General features: G+C 40.7%; 1 protein-coding gene across 1 annotated transcript; it reads left to right on the top strand.

The window, feature by feature from the left end:
* The first annotated feature begins 11,446 nt into the window (after positions 1-11,446).
* On the top strand, positions 11,447-16,893 carry tmdd1 (transmembrane and death domain 1). The gene is made up of 5 exons (XM_076102553.1): positions 11,447-11,507; positions 11,907-12,102; positions 14,385-14,500; positions 15,320-15,472; positions 16,682-16,893. Exons 1-5 carry the CDS (start codon positions 11,447-11,449, stop codon positions 16,891-16,893), a joined length of 738 nt encoding a protein of 245 aa, XP_075958668.1.
* The last annotated feature ends 918 nt before the right edge of the window (positions 16,894-17,811 follow it).

The following is a 17,811-nucleotide window of genomic DNA, read 5'->3' as shown; positions in this document are numbered from 1 at the left end:
ACTGTAACCTCTTATACTGTGGGTAATGTTGGTTCATTTTTTTTAATTCTAACCAGATCTTACACATTGCACCTTTGATCTTTAACAATATATCATAATTGATAAGTTGATTTTTATTTTCTGAATCTGCAAAGAAACTATTACTGTCACATGAATGTAATGGAGTAAAAAGTACAAGTAGCGTGGAAGTACTGAAGTGCAGTACTTGAGTCAATGTTGCCTTCCACCACTGTCAGGATGCACACACAGGCATACACAATGTGTCCCAGTCACGCACGAATCACCCCTCTGAATATACTTTCCCCCCCTGATGAACTAAATATTCTGAATAAAAAAAAATTCCACACATTCACACATTCACAACAATTCACACCGCCCCCACCCTTGGGAACCAAACATTACACCTGATAGTATTGGGAACAAACACATTATTATCACCCGATTAGTTCTCATAGCTTCGGTCTGGAAATACGGCTTTTCATGTCACACGAGCCGACGGAAAGTGAGCGAGGCATCCCATCACGTCTTAGATCACAGCCTTGATGAGGATGACAATATTAATCCTGAGGAAGCCTCTGAAATACAGGACTAGGTATATCGCTGAGAGAATTCTGATCTTAAACCTGCATTAACAGGCCTTTTTCACAGCAGACATTTTGACTTGTAATAGTAGGAAAAGCACAGGTGCAACTAATCACACGAACCATGACTCAATTCTTTGCGGGTGTCCTAGCAGGCAGTGACAATGTGACAGTGCACAGAACCAGGCCAATGAGACGGAATCCATCCAAAAAGCCATCATTCATTTCATTATGTACACCCGTGCTTTTCCTACTATCGATTTATTGGCCACTTGAGGGCATTGCACCAAGCTGTAAACACACTGACATAAAATCACCTGATAGGATAAAGATGATATGGTGGACAAGATAGCAGACAATGGCTTATTTAGACATCAAGCAGACACGAAGCAACAAACATTAATTGTCTTTTTTTTTTGTTTCACTAAAAACAGCTTCAAGGCAGCTAAAACTAACATTTACGAGAGCAGCAAGAGTTACAGGCCATGAGACCAAAGCAATGAGCTGAAGGAGGAAAAAACGCAAATAACAAATTTCACTATGATGAATAGGATAATCACGCTGTCTGATTCCTTTCACATTACTCATGTAAACATATTGATTATACCAGCTTTAAAATGGCAGGTTGTTACTGGCACATGAATATTTTAATTAGTAACAGTCCTGTGTTTTTCCATGACATCACCGCTGTGTTGGCACACAATGTCTTTGCTGCGTGTGGGGAGGAAATAAACCCGGTCTTAACTAAGGGAGGCTCCTCATGAAGTGGATCTTCCTCAGAGATGACAGCACCTTCCCACACACACCAGCCTCGGCTCTGCCTCTGCAAGAGCTCCACTCATCAAAACAAAAGAGAAATGTAAATGTGGTTGCCCTGCACTCAAGAAATTTGAAACCAACATCATGTGTCACAAATAAAACAAGTTAATTTGCAAAGTGCCTGCCAAGACTACGGAATAGTGCAACTCGTGACCACACACAGACTATTACGTTTTATTGTTAGACAATAATCACTCTGAAGTTTCAAGTAGTGTTCATGATAATGTTCATATTCAAATAAATAGGAAATTAAGTTTTGACAGTAAAAAAAAAAAAAGAATTCACGAATGTCCGCAAATAACAGATTCCATAAAAATACCACACAAACACAGGCTGAACATGTTGAACAAAACATGAAGTTGGAACACTCTTAATAATGGTGTCAGATCACATAGAGAACAAAAAAACATGTCCCACTTTTCTGAGGTCTTATGGAGCAACCACAGAGTATCAATGTTCTTTTCTCGCCACAAAAAAAAGTTTGTGTCACCACTAATGTGCTCTTTCTGGCTTAGCTCGGATAATCCTTTAACTCTAGATAGAACTGAAATGTGAACACTTTGAGGAAAACAGCTCTATAAGGGGTTAGTGTCAGCATCCTAAATGTTGCCCAAGTTTACCACCAAGCCTTTAAGACATGAGCTTCAGAGTGACAGCCGGAAGGTTTTTTGTTACAAGCTGCTGCTGACCTTTGCCAAAATATCTTCCTTATGTTGTCAACAGCCTTAGTAATTACAAAGTTTTTTTTTCTTCTTTAGGGTATACACTCTGTAGCATTGTCAGTTGCTGTTTGTGGACACACAGCATCCAAAGTTGGCTCCTCCTCTTCGCATTTTGTTGAGCTATCTATACAAATGAAGGGAGGGAGCTGCGTAGCGAGAACAAACCAGTGAATCAGAAGAATAGTGTGTTATTTTATTATTGTTTCACAGCAGTTATGTTGTAAGGCACAACTAAAACACACCCATACCTCTGCACAACCATGCAGGAAGGTGCCGGATTTTCACCAAAAGCGCATGCTTCCTGACCGCTGTTGCCAGAACACGGCCATCCACAACACGGAAAAATCCAAAACTTAGTTGGAAACTTTGTTTTTCATCCAACTTTCACTTAAAGGCATTATGCGTCTTCAATTCAATTAGAATATTTAGAAGGCAGTTGTTGCTCAGGATGCTTACAAATCAAGCATATTGTGATACTGTGTAGAGTACTACAAGAGTTATTGTAACCGTGTTGTTTTCACACCCAGGCCCATGTGATCGGCCCACAATAACGCTTTCTCACATGATGTTTTTCCTGCTGCTTTATGATGAAGCTTTAAATGCCTCCAGGTGATATTGTATTGTGGGTTTAAGTGTATCACTGGCCGGTTGTGAAAAAATCAGCTGATTTGTTGTTTAGTATGGCTTCACAATCGCACCTCCTACACATTTCACACAAATGGTGCGCGTTGATTCAATTAAGAAATGTATCACTGCATTTATCACTTATTATTTCTCCTTAAAGAAAAACTAAACTCCCAAACCACTTTTTTTCAGCTGAAAACCAATGTATATGTGTTGTTGATAGTGCAAAGTATTTGAAATCTACATATTGTGTTGTATATATATGTATCACGACGGCCCTCTATTGGTTGAAACTAAGCTACAGAGTGCTGCAGGAATGAGTCCTGTAACCTGGAAATTACTTCTCGTCTTTGCTCTACCGGTTTCCTCGTCTTGAAGTCAATGGGTCTTTTCAATGGGTTTTCAGTCAGATGCCTTAAATAAGGTCTGTGTTTAACTCAAGCTTAAGAGGTGTTAACGTTTAGTTCAACCACATAAAATACGTCAGTATATCCCCCTCTTGTGAATTTTTAAGCTTTTAAGTCACTTTGAAGAGGCGGTTGCAAACAAGTGGCTAAATGAGACTACAAAACGCCATCACGCCGAGCCTCGTTATACATATATTTTTAGTATTTTACTTCTGCTGATTGCATTCCCGCTTCACATAGCTAGCGCTAATGCTAATCCCTGGTATAGGCTACAAAACGTTTTTTTAGAATGGAACAGGGTGAAACAAACATATGATCGGTTGGGACCAGGGCAACTTTGATTAGTGTTGAGCATCATTTTGTAGCTTCATGTCTTTGGCTGCCATTGAAAATGACTCGTAGCTTGTTGCTGTGTCACTCGTAGTGACACAGCAACAAGCACATCAAAACCTGGGTACATGGTGAAAGGTGTGGACATGTTAGTGCGACATAGACATATGCTTACCTCAGCTCAACTTAGCCTAAAGACTGGAACAGGTTGAAACAGCTCCGTCCAAAGGAACGAAAAAGTAAAAATTGCCAGACCAGCTGTCTCCTGTTTCCAGTCTTGTTTGCAAAGCAAGAGAACCGACTGCAGCCATATATTTAACTTAACTGACAGTTATGAGAGTGGTATCAATATTTTCATTCAACTCTCTCCAAGGAAGTATATAAGCGTTTATTTCCTAAAATGTCAAACTATTGCTCTAAAATTGCTTTACTTTAACTACCCGTCAACTGCATTCTAAATCTAATTTAGAGCTGGTGCTTTGCTGAAAGACCAGTTTGCTGTCCTTTTGAGATGCAGCTTGGATGCAGTGTTGAGCAAGAAAAGATTACTGCCATATTCTTTACCTGCCGAATTTCACCAAACAACCTTCACAAAGAGACGAACCGGTGCAGTGAGCACCCATCTCACACTTGCTCACTTTTCCTGCTGCTTGTTTTGTCTCTGGATTAATTTTTGACTGTACAGGCCGAGGAATCTAAATTGCCTCTCGGTGACCCCTTTCAGTCCCCTTCGACGATATATTGACTTTTGCGTCAAGGTACCCAAACCCTGTGCTCTAAGGTTAGCAGTAAAAGAAAAATCAATCCATCTGTGAATCTGTGTATTTTGAAAACAATGATTCAGGAAGTGCACCTTGAATAACCTTTGCTTTATTATACGAGTTGGAAATTCAGGTCTCGAGTTGCAGCTGTGCGGACGGCACACACACACGCAGACATGCACACTCGCAAACACACAAAAGCCTGAATCCTCGCCCTAATCAACCATCAGACCTTTTGGAAGAGCGATATTTGACCCAAATGCTCCATGTCTGTTTTTGTTGTGTGACCAGGTTAACTAATGGACAAGCTAATCAAAGGGTGTTGGTCATGTCCGTCTCGCCTTTGTCAATAGACAAGTGTTGACCTCTCAACTACGCCTGCCCCCGGTCCCCTCCCACAACACAGACACAGAAGCCCTCTACAGTCTCATTCAAAACAAACCAAGTCTAATCAGCACCTCTACTCAGCTGGAATGTCCCCAGTTTCTATAGAAGTATATGTTTAGTGAAAAACCAGGTATTCTGAACAGGAAACATGCCCGGACTCATTCCCTGATGAGGCTGCAGGCACCATTATAAAAGACATGGGAGTGTTTTGGGAGCTTTTGTATTTTGTAGTCTCACTAAAAGAACACAGTCTTGGCAGAGAAAGTGTTGCAAATTCTGCAAAATCTGCAGCCAAACATAATGAAACAAGGCCTCTTATTACATCGTAAAAGTGTTTGATCCCCATGGCAACAGTGGGGAGTGATGGGTTTTCTTGATGGTTTGGACAAAAGAAAAGAACTGATCTGGTGTCTGTTGTGTCGTGCTCTGCAGTGATGGCACCGACTAGCCATTCACGCTCCAGTAATATTCAAATAGGGCACAACGTTGCAGCAAAACGAAGCATTTTTAATGATTCCCGCTGCGATGACAACCCTCCACTGTTATTACTGCACGTTCCATTACTCCATGTCAGTGAGAGAAGTGCATAAACACAGGGTACTGACAGACCCCCTGTCTCACGCATGAATGAAAGAATTATCCAGCTCCCCCCTTACCCCACCACATTCATTGAGGGACGCCTCTTTTTACATGTTACACATAAATACATGTTGCTCCATTAAAGAACTACAGTTTTAAAGAATTTCTAAGCATTTACAATGTGTCGGCACTCAGAAGTTGCCACTAGATGGCACTGAAGAGCACCTGGCCGCTATCCTAAAACTATTTTACCACGACACCTTTTAATTATAGTGACTATAATCAATAGTTTTATAATGGCAATGGATCAAATGACTGTGTGTAAGTCATTTACAGCTGTGTAGTCCCTGTCAGCTATACAGAGCTTTATCGCTTCCTTCAGTTTGTTATATTGCTTTCTCGCAACTTAACTGCTTTGGTTCACTTTCGCCACTCTCATAGCATCGTTTTTGGCAGTAGCAGGCAGCTGTTTTCAGCGGAGAAGCTTTAAATACCCACTGTATACATGGACAATTCTTACTAAAGTGTTTACTGAAACTGCCTAAAACTTTCAAGCTCTCTTTATTCAGTGCTGTCTGATCAATTGTGATGAAGACTGAAGTGAAAAGAATAACTGCAATACAGCTTCCAGAACTGTTAGAATTTGGGTAATTGTATCTCCCAGATTCTGCAAAATAGTTGAAATTTGATTATGATTCAGACTGTATTATTTATCTTTTTTTCTTTTACAGGGACAGTGGTAAGAACTAATCTCGTTGCACCATATTTGTCTTGAGCTCACAAATCATATTCACACAGGGTCTCCGTTGTTATTATCCGTGGAAGAGGCAGCACATTTGTATTCTGGGTGTGACATCTCAAATCTGCATCCAAATGGAGAATGAAATATTTATGCTGCAAAATGATGGCACTCCTCATCGTCAATTAGCTTGAACATAAAAGTGCATTAGAAGGGAGGTGCATTCCTGCCCAGGCAAGTCAGAACAGAATCAGCCAATGAAGCGTCAGTCAGAGAGACAGAGAGAAAGAGATGAGGATCAAGGTAGAAAGACAACCTCTGGGCGGCCTGGGGCTGTGGAGCCTGCAGACTAGGCCGACACCCAGGAACCTCACTCAAAAACATTCAAATTGCAAAAAACGTCAAAAGCCTCTGAAGCAAATAGCATCATTTAAAAATAAAAATGCGCTTTTGTTTCGTCTTTCAAAGGAGAGATTATTATATGCGTTTGTTTTGAGGTACATCTTCATTGCACTGATGCGTGGGAGAACAAGATGCAGAAAGCAACTATAGCTCAAGCAATAATGTGTGCTCATAATGCAGCATGTTTCATGCTACACACATGAATAAACAATGAGCATACCAGCTGTGATACGTTTGTGTACGTGTGTCATTAGTGAACACATTTCTGAAATAGCGTTATAGCCCAACATACTGTAATCTGCAATTCCCTGGAGATGCAGATAGATGCAAGTGTCTGCAGTGATGGTACAATCCTACATCATACAGCTATTTTGTCAGACATTTTAGAGATTAGATTTTCATTCAATATTATCTGGTTTGTTTGTAAAAGTAACTTTTTTTATGCATTTACTGAATGGCACAAGTGCAAAGTAGTAGAGGCTACCAGAGTTAGCAGAATAACCCAAAATTATTTTCATTTTGAAATTGAACTTGGGGCCTTCTTATCCACAGAGCTGATTTTAGTGGTTGTTGTTCAGGCTTGCATTTAATACAAAACAGTCATGTTAATGTCATGCATTATGTCAAATACAACAGTTTCCCCATCTGTAATGTTTCTATTTCTATATAATCTACTGATCACAGATCTATGATCAAATCAATAAAATAATGCAGGGTTTCAGCCAACTGTGGAGGATCACACTAACGACACGTTTTAGCGCCAACAAAATGCTTTTGAATCTACAAATGTGCGTTGAAGCTCACATTCCTCACATTTGTGACGTGTTTCAACGGAGCCTTCACTCAGTGTGTGTTGCCTCCAGGAAGTGTAGAGCTGAAATACTGCACCTCTTCTTTCACCACATCTCTCTGTCTAAGGGCCAACGCTCACACCCAAACACCTCCGAATGACTGTGTCTTAACCAGTAATCCGACTTGGTTAATATATTTCAATATTTATAAATTTAAAAGACCGAAGGACTGAATGCACCGTTGACCAATCTGTCAACTTTGAGGTACATCTCCTGCTAGGACAAAAATACACGTTTAAGCTCTAAGAACAAATTAAAGTTATATTTTGAGCGATAGAGCACTCTAGGCTAGCTATCCTTAAAACATTAAGCAAACAGAGAGACACAAAAGAGATTAATTAGGAAACCCTGGGGGATATAGCTTGTATAAAACTGCAGTTATGTAAGACCAGATCTGATCTGAAGTCAGTAATTAAACTTATTTATACTCAGCAGAGCTTATTAAACCGGCAAACAAACGTTGTTGACCGTTTGTTGTCATTCAATGCTTGATGTTCAAAGTTTTGCAATATTGTTGTAGAAATATTAATCCAAAATGTTGCTACGTTGCTGTTTAACACTATAGGGCTTTTAACCTCATCTGAGTCAGCTCCCCAGTAACAGCACACACCTTCAAGGAGACATCAGTTGATGCATTTGATACCTGCCGGTATGGTAATGTCTGGCTGTGAAAAGAGAATTATTTGATGTATTTATTTGCATATACGTTTTAAATTGAGCAACAGTATTGTTTCAGACAGTCCGCATTGAAAAGCAACATGGCTAGAATTTTCTCAGTGTGGTTAGTCAGCCAGACGCAGAGCTGCCTGCGAGCAGAGTGTTTTTAGACGCTCGTTTTTCAGCTGTCACCTTCCAGAGGTCCAAAAGATTGCCTCGAACAAGTCACACTGTCCAGAGCTATCTGGCCCACACAGAACACAGAGGTAAAGCACTGTCTGTCTCCTGGGAACAACAGCTCATAACTCAAAGATATTGGTGTCCTTGTCAGTAAAATCACATATAAAAGAGATTGGGCTCAAATTAATGTGCTCACCAAAGAAATATCTTGTCAGGTGAGGCTCGGTGCAGCTCGCTACCTCAGGAATGCGTGGGTGCTGTCCCCCCACACACACACACACACACCAACCCTGCCATTGTGAGGGGAAGGAATGCTTTTCAAGAAGTCTGTCCTTTCACATTGAGGGATGTCGGGTGTCACCCCATTTTTCATTAAAGGCTGAAAGGAGGAGAAGAGAGCTGCAAAGTGTCTTTTTAAAATGTATTTATGTATGTGCCTGAAAACAAAGTGCACTACCTAACGCAGCTCAGTTCACTGCACTGTTATTTACTTATTTTGATATCAATGTGGATTAAAGTCATTTTGGGGCTGAATGATGTTCAGGAGCTAGAAAAGACGGCTATTTAACTAACTGCAGAGGCAAGTTTTGTTTTCTCGCCACAGTTGCAAATTATTATATAAATATTTTCTAATTAAAAATTGGTTGGAAGGGCTTCTGAAATGCTTCAGAGATGCTCTGGTCTCAGGAACAATGGGGTTTACTCTGTAGAGAGAGACACAAAAAAAGAGCAAATTACTGCAAAAAGCCTCAAACAATGAACACGAGGCCCTTATTAGATGAATATTACACGAAACTCCATCTTCATTTGTAGGTTTATGCCTTCATTGGAGTCTTCTTTCAAAGACTTTGAAGTGGATAAGATGCGTTTGTTGTGTTAATAATGTCTTCTTCTGAATGACAATTTTACTAAAAACTGTTGCATGGTCGCAGACCTTTTGGGAATACTATCTGTATTTTGATCTCAGTTTCTGTGATTATTAGCTCTTTTGTTCTTATTCCTTGGCAATAAAACCACGCCACATGGCAGGGTGTGGCAGCTTTTTATGCAAGAAAAATGGGTGGCGCTGCTCAGGTGCTTGTGTCTTATTGGTCGACGCAAGCCTCTAAAACACCAATACCTGAATCAGGTAGAAAGACAAGACAGAGAGAAGACAGATAGCATGTTGTCAGCTGCAGCAGCTTCAGTCCCTCGTGAAGAAAGCTTCGAGCTATTTTGTTGTTTGATTCGCATTGCATTCACAGAGTCACTGGGGAACTAAAGGAGCATCTAAGGTGAGTAATGCATATTAAACGAGGTAAGGCATTTGTCTATGCACAAAAAAAGCTAAAAGTCTAATCTTGCAACTACTTCAGACAGTAGATTTGTCTATAGCTACAACTATAACTTATACCCTGTTAGAAAAGTACCTGTGTCGAATTATTTAAAAGGATAAGATCACCTGGAGGAATCACAAGCTCGGAAGCAGCTTTTGTATTGAGATTTAGCAGGACCGACAAAGATTTTTGGGTGTGGGAGGGGAGCAGTTGTGTGAAGAGGTGTGCCATAAAAGAGGGAGAAGTATGAGTGTCGGAAAGCTTCAGGTGTGGGGAGTGAGCGTGGTGTCGTCTTTCCCCAGGAGCAGGGACTCTGAAGCGGACAGATAGCGGGGCTGGCCGTGGTGTCCGGTGGCAGTGGTGGGCTCGAGGAGGGCTGTGGTGGGGGGAGGGGGGGGGGGGGGGGGGGGTTGCATCACTGATGACTAAAGAGTCATTCAGCTCAGACCTGTGATAACGTGCCAGAGCTCAGGATTTCAACAGCAGCCTGAAACCCTGGAGCCTCAGAGCAGGGCAGGCCTGGTCTCGCTCAGGCTCAAACTTTAACTCAAGAAAAGGGAGAGGCCAACATTCAATTCCTGCTGCACTCATTGCCACCTCCTCCACCTCGGAGGCTCCCTCATAAATCATACAGTCCCAATCGCCTGCTCTGCACCAGGTGCCAGGGTCGGCCTCCATCCGGCCTCCAGCTTAACATTAAAAATCCTCACTCAGGGAAAACTGTAATGAGTCAGAATCACAATGAAATTCAGATTGGAAATGAACAAGGCTGTGTTATGTATTTTTTGTGTCTTATATTTCAGACACTTTCTGCAAGAATATCCCATGTGTTCTATCCTTCATTCCACCGGAGTCTGTGTCTGTATTAAACCAGATTTCAGTGGTGTGAAGTGTAAGAGACATGGGGATACTGCTTCACAAGCTAACACTCACAAAACTGGAAGGCATCCAATTCAAAAGTCAAAGTAGTAACTCAATTTGTTCCATTTTGACTGAATTGTGAATGTTTTTCTACAAGATCCTACTGTTGCGATATATGGTACTATATATTTGAATGTATTTTCACTGCTATATCGTATAAGATATGTTTTGCATATATTTTCATCAATAAGATACTGTACTGAGCAACTCACTTATATGAATAAATATCTTGACCTTTTGTCCAGTTTGTCTTTCTTTCAACATCTTAAATCATTACGGAGCCGTTACACCACCCACACCCAACTTTCTGTGGCTGTCAGCCCCAGAGCGTGATTTATTTTTTTTCTTCATTAGCCAAGACGTAGGATTTCAGACTCAGCCCACGCAAACAACCTTTACTGTTTGGCAAATGAAGCTTATTAACAATGTGAAACATGCCCGCGCTGTAGCCCACACAATAATGCCATTTAACAGGTTTCTCCCTGCTAGTGAGCTGCATCTCAAGAACTCCCAGCACCCGTCTCTATACAGCGGTGCACATCAAAGGGAAAGACAAACATAATAGTGCCGTTTTACTTTTCCATACCTCAGTGATCCATCGTATACTCCACAATATGTGCATTACACTCTTGCTATGCAAGTGATACAAGGCTGACTAGGCTGCGTAGTTATTGTAATGCTGACAACCAGACCTGGTCTGGATAAAGCCTCCGAGTTCAATGGAATTTGAAACAAAACAAAAGTGAGGAGTAGAGACAATGTGCAGGTTGTGATAGTAAGAAGTTGACCTTTATATGTTGTGTGGTCTGGTTAACAGATGTGAACGTCACACCATGAACAGCTGTATTACTTAAAACAACTGTCACACATGTATAATAATTATTATTGCAATACACATCACCTCATATTTACATTCATCTATATGTGTATTCTATATTCATTGACAAGATCACGTTGCTAAAACTTGTAATGTGATTTAAAATTTCTATCATTTACAAATTGTGTGGGCAAAATAATGCATCTATAACAGCATGTATATATCTGCATGGTGATTGACTGTTTCAAAAAAAGCCATTCCACACCATTCAACACATTCTAAAACAAGTTTTGAAAATAAACTTCATATACTGTCAGCAGCACCTGTATTGAGTCTACACTACTTCAGCTGACATGAATTTCTGTCTCTTCTTCTTCTTTCTACTTCTGAGTTCGACCCTCGGAGAGGACACGGGTGAGAGCAAATGTTTCCACAGCAGGTGCCGTTACATCAGCAGCCAGCGTGTTATAAGAATTCAGCTGAAGAAACTGGCAGTGAGACTGAAATAGCTGACAACTTGGTTCTCTTTTTGTAAAATGTTGATTATTCAGTTTCTATTCTAAGCAGATGAGGAGGGTATTATGACAGTTTCACACCACACAAGCAGCACTTGCTAATTGAAAGCACAAGCATGCTTCAGAAATGTTGTTAGGTGTCAGTATTCTGCTTCATTAACTGGAATTCACATTGTACTGTATGGTCATGCTGTCATGTGACGGTTGAGTACAAGCCTTGGTCCTGTTGGCTAAACTGGTGTTCTTCCTGGAGTTATTTTAGCACTTATTGTAATTAGTGTGTTTTGTGGCTGTTTAGTTGCAGAGGACATTGGTGTCCATCAGCTGGAGCGTTTAGTGGAGTTGCTGACGTCTAAGGAGTGCGAGGACCTTCTATTCGCCCTCTCTCACCCAGAGGAGAACATCTTCCAGCACATTGAGCGTCTCTCACACGAAAACAATCAACTAGATCCTAAGCCTCGAGTCAAGAGAGACGTCTCTCCTGCTGCAGGTCAGTATACTCATCATCATCTGAAACACACCTTTGGCACTTTAGATCATAACAGAAATGATTGATCTCCAATGTGTGCATTTTACTTTTCTCAAGTAAAAGTACTGTTACTAGAGACTTCTTACGAGGGATGCAACATCAGGCTTTACTTAAACTTTGCTTTCTTAACTTTCTCGAACAAAAAAGCAGAATTAAATACATAAATCAAATTACCTGAATTGTTGTTCATAATTAAAACACATTGCACACCAGCAACTTCATAGAAAATATTTAAAATGAACAGGAATTACAATTCAACTTTACATTTTCAACAAATTGGTCAAAACTTAATAAAAGTTCAAATAATATACACTATATCGCGTACAAACATAGAATTAAATTGAATAGCTCGGCCCCATTGTCACCAATACCTGATCTAGATATTTGAGTCAGTATCGGCCCGATATCGGTATCAATGTATCCCTACTTTTTACTCAAGTAAAAGTAAAATTACTTGCGTATGTTGGTACATGATGATGATTAAGTTATATATGATAGAATTAAGTTCAAATTAAACAATTATTGTGAAATCGGATTATTCATATAAAATATAAAGGCTGCAAAATAAAGAGCATTATCAACTACACACTAGTGGAACAACATTACGCCGTCCCCAGGTATGAACCGCATTAAAGAGCTCTTATGTCCAAGCAACAATAAATTCCTTTTCTATAGACAAACATTTGCAGTCTGCGCATCAATTACAAATAAACAACCACTTTCCTCAGTAAAACCGTAAGAGAATTAGCCAGAAAAGAAGACAAAACTCTAGTTGCACAAAAATAATCATCAATAAACACAAAAAGAGCTACGTACACCACGGCGGATGCAACAAGCATTATTTTTGCTACATAAATCGATTATCCTGCTTCTCTAATGAAAGAATAAAACATTGCCAAAGCAGCAAACACAGATGTTTACACAAACTCAACAGCAGCCCACAAACACATAAATTAAAGCAAAAACAGATCAATGCATTTGTTGTCTTACTCACCGGTCTGACTTTTGTGACTGCAAAGTCCTTCACAATTTGCTTTAGGTTCAGCCTCTTAGCTCTTCGCTCCCAATACAAAGTGTAAGCAGTTCACTTCAGCCTCTCTGCTCCTCAAATTCACAAAAGTTTTGAGCTGAATGAGGCTCTGCGACACAGCAGTGACTGTCACGAATAGCAGAAAGGCCTCACGCGCCTCAGTGAGGGGAGAAGTTCTAAAGAAAATGTCAAAGGCACATATTAGCATTTACTATTTCATCTAGATCCATCATGAACCTGTTGTTCACCCAACATTGTAGGTAAGTTTGATCTGGGTCACTGAGCATGCTAAGTGGTGCATAAACTCAGTGATTAACATAGATGTGACCTTTTTATTTTTGAACCGATGCCTAAACTGTAGCAATGTACTTAAAAACGTAAAAGGTTGAATTGAACAAAAGGCATGCTTTAATGTTCCAAAGTTCGTTCCAGAGTATAAAACTGAGAGTGCAGGCTGAATAAATCTAAGACAAGGGGGAAAAAATATACAAAAACTAACTGAGAACAAGGAACACAGACGACCTGACACTGAACGATGGATAGCACACAGACTAAATGCACAGGGACAGCTAGGTGATTGGACACAGGAGGGACAGATCAGGGCGAGGCAGACAATCACAAAGGAGGAAAAAACCAAAGGCAGGAAGTAAAGCATAACATGACACATGAGAAGTGAACCTACAAAATAAAACAGGAAACACTAAACATCAATGAATTAAACAAGGGAGAACCCGAAGGCTAATTACATGCAACAAAAAATAAAAAAAATAAAGATAGTCTTATAACTAAGATTCTCTTAAAAGTTCAGTTCAAACTAAAAGCCTCTGGACACAGTGCCAGAACGTAACACGGATGACTGAAGCCTTATATTTGCTTCAGCTGAACTCTGGCAAGCATTTTGTGCACCGGAAGAGGACTGTGCATTTTGTCCCCCATCACTTACATTGAAATTGCTTCTTCACGGCCAATAGCCAGAGGAATTATTACAACGATTGTAGCGTACATAAGTACATGTGAATAGTGTTTTAAGATAGACTTGGCAAAATGTGAATTTATCCTTTCGGAGTCATATGCCATTGGCTGTAATACGGTAGAAATGAAGTCCACCCAGAGTCTGTTTCTCACACATCCAGCTCAGCTTGGGGAGTTCCTGGCAGCAAGCTGACTGTCAGAGACCTGCTTGTCTGAGGGCCATATGTTTTGTGTTTACTAGATAGTGAGGCTCAGTGCCGGACGGCCCTGACAGACTGGATGCTGAAGTACGGCAAGCAGACCTACTACGACAGGCTTTCTCGCGCCTTGCAGCACATCGGCAGAACCGACATTGCCATTGGTGAGAAACAAACGGGGATGTAAAGAACACATCTGCCTTCTGGATAATGTCTTTTGAAATCCAATAATTCTGTGTGGTGCCACTAAGATAATGGGTTTCAAATTAAAATGGTTCACTTTTTATGTACAGCATAGTGTCGTCTCAGCGTGTCCCTTGACAAAAAGAAATTGGAACAAAGGCTTATTTGGGTACACACGTCGGTGTATTTTCAAAATTGGTTTATTTCGGTCAAGAAGGCCTCCTCAGGACTCTAACAACAGTGCGTAATTGCTTCATTACTTTGAGATTTCTTTTAATTGGAACTTCAAAAGTGGCATATTTTGCACACTGCCAGTTTCTGGCATGCGTTTCAGTCCAGTGTGCACACAACGCCACAGCCGAGTGGCATTTGATAGAAGGAGGTGTAAATGATCTGACAGAGGACTCAGTGGAGCTGACACCAGCCACAGAACCAACCATCTGCTCCTTTCATCAGCAACTTTGGAGTAAAAAAAAAGACAAGGAGAGGATGGGAAGAGATGAGTTATAAGACATGAGGGGGGCAGTGGTGGCTTTGACTGTGTAGATGCAGAATGCAGCAATTATCGTACACTTGAGTGCAGTTCTGAAGAGATCTACTCATACGTAGAAACTTGAAGGACTCATTCTGTTTTATTCTGAACGGCAGTTGCTCTCATGCCAGAACTGATTGTGTTTAGTGCGAGAAAACTACAATTAGATTCAAATGTTCAGTCTTTCCTTCATGAAATACATGCAAGTTAAGCATTTGAAGTGACAGAGATATGCTTTTAGATCGGCAATGTGCTTGTGTTTTTACAGAAGTGGGGAAGAACATCAACCAGGACAAAATCTTGGGGCTTAAACTCTACGTTGAAGACTACCACAAATTTGTCAACTCTTTAAACTTCCCACCGGAACAATCAGACTCAAAAGACCAAGAGCATAAAGCCCAGAGGGTCAGAAAAAGAAGAGGTAATGTATCCTAAAGCTTGAAAGAGTCACATTAGTTTGGCACACTATTAAATTAGTGACGGTGAACCGATTCTTAACATTTCTAAGCCCAAATATCTTCGGCTATTGACGTCAAGAGGAGATTTTTGGGTTATCCCTCTGGAGACTGTCTGAATGACAAATGATATAATGTTCCACTGAACCCTGATTCTATTAAGTGTTTAGATGAGATGCCAGATTAGATTTGGTGGCCGTAGGCATGCTTCCAACTCATTACTTCTCAACATCAACACTCTCACTATATGAGGAGTATTTCCCAGGATACCTAAAAATTCAAAAATGTAATTATCACCTGTCCATTTTTTTTGTATTCTCCCGGGTTCTCCATTCAAGTTAAAACTTGACAAAAATTCCTCCCACAGTCCTTTGAGATGGTTATATGGGGTTCCCACTTTTTTCTAAAGATCATTTTCCAGGAATCTTCCAGTTATGATCTAGCTGGTGTGACAGCCGTTCACTAATATGTCCCTCCCTGTGGAAGTCTGATTTAAATGACGCGCAGTATATGGCTGTAACTCATCAATGAAATCAATCCCTACATGCTTAGAAATGATGACAAATTGATTCAAAGTTTTTGTCGAGTTTGCTAGGATTATTACCTGCGGCTGACTCAGTCTATCACACCCTACTTTAGCCTATTTAGTAATATTAAGGGGAGTCTTTCACAAAGCCAATCACACCCACTGTGAGCTACGGCTACAAAAATCCATGTCATATTATGGTCCATTGCGAAATGCTATCAAAGTTTTTAAAAAGTACTATTTACCAGCATTTAGTCAGTGTTTTGGGCTCCCATTAACTGTTTTGACCCCGGCTTCCTAATCATTATTATCTCTCTCAACAATGCCCAACACAAAAAATTGCTCCTGAATCACAAACTTTGAATTGCAGGCAAAACAAGCCAGCTAGCACTTCAACTTTAGCAACCGAACCAAACACGCTAACCAATTTAACGGTATCAAACCATTTAAAAGAAGTTGGGAAGCAAGTACCGTTATGTCATCCAACATGCACGAGCTACCATGAGATGTGACTTCTGGGTGAAAAAAAATTCCAGGGCAATACAAGATGTCCAGGAGCTTTTACTTTTTTTTCTCATTTTCTGTGTGTTTTTAATGATTGTAAAATTGCTTTACGGTTCCTTTCCTGTTTGTGCTGTGTGTGTGTTAGTAAGGGATCTGACATGGCGTGACCTGGATCTGATCGTGGAGCGGGCTCCTGTCGCTCTGTACCAGAAGGGGCCTTTGGATGTAGCTCTGCCCCTCTTGTATGGCATCCTGCTGGGCTTCGGAGGGACCTTGCTTGCAGGCGTCTCTATCATTTTTGTCATCATACACATCTCCCGTAGAAACCAGCAGAGCTGTCACCCCAGGGTCGCCTGAAGCAAGCTCGTGTTTCGAAATGCAGGTCATTGGAAGTCAGGAGCTGCAATATAAGCAGCTTATGGATTTGAGTTCAAAAGTAGTCAGCATTATGCCCTAGTACATGTACAGCTGGTATGCATACATAAATAAAGGCAAAAAAGACTTTCTATTTGTTCTTCAGATGTCTCTTTTATGGAAAAATGAAAATGCCAAAATCTTCCAACCTCTTTGTCCACAATAATCGAGCCAACACAGACACTCAATATCGATTCCACCACACCACAACTAATTATGACAAACATGACAAGAATAATGCCATTTCAGATAAAGTAATTATCCATGCTGTGTATCGCTACGCTGGTAAGTATTGTTGTCTTGCCAGTGGGTAGATGACTAGTGGTGTGACAGATGCGCTGGAACCCAGCCCTCACACCAAAGGTTGTTCCGGTGTTACTGTGATAGTGATGCCACTTTCCATTTCCCCTCCAAGTGACGGCAATGTGCCCGTCTGGCATCGAGGAACAACTAATTATCCAGCCTGGCGCCTGCTTCCCCCGGAGCCTGCCGATACCTCCACAGGCAATCCAAAAGACTAATAACAATGACAATGCTAGCAGACAATGGAGCAGTCTTGGTTGTGATGGCAGCTTCTGGCGGGTGACAGAAGCCAAATAGAAAACACAGAGCTATATATTTTTGAACATGTGAAGAAGCAAGGGTTGTTAGCAAGCTGAAATAACTCAATATGTGAGAAGTAGGTCCAGAAACTGGCCTCGGACAAGAAACTAAATAAAAATGCCCGTATCAAATTAACTTTTTTAACGTGTGTGGGCTTTAATTAAGAAAGTGATAATAGCGAGACAGAAAACACGTTCATGGCACTGGGGTACTTTCTGGCTTCTTGTTCCCAGTTTCTTACGCTATCCCTACTTTCTT

The sequence above is a fragment of the Anarhichas minor genome, unplaced genomic scaffold, assembly GCF_050575085.1.
Source record: "Anarhichas minor isolate MPS153535 unplaced genomic scaffold, ASM5057508v1 ptg000003l, whole genome shotgun sequence".
NCBI lineage: Eukaryota > Metazoa > Chordata > Actinopteri > Perciformes > Anarhichadidae > Anarhichas > Anarhichas minor.
This window is presented reverse-complemented; position numbering and strand designations above follow the sequence as displayed.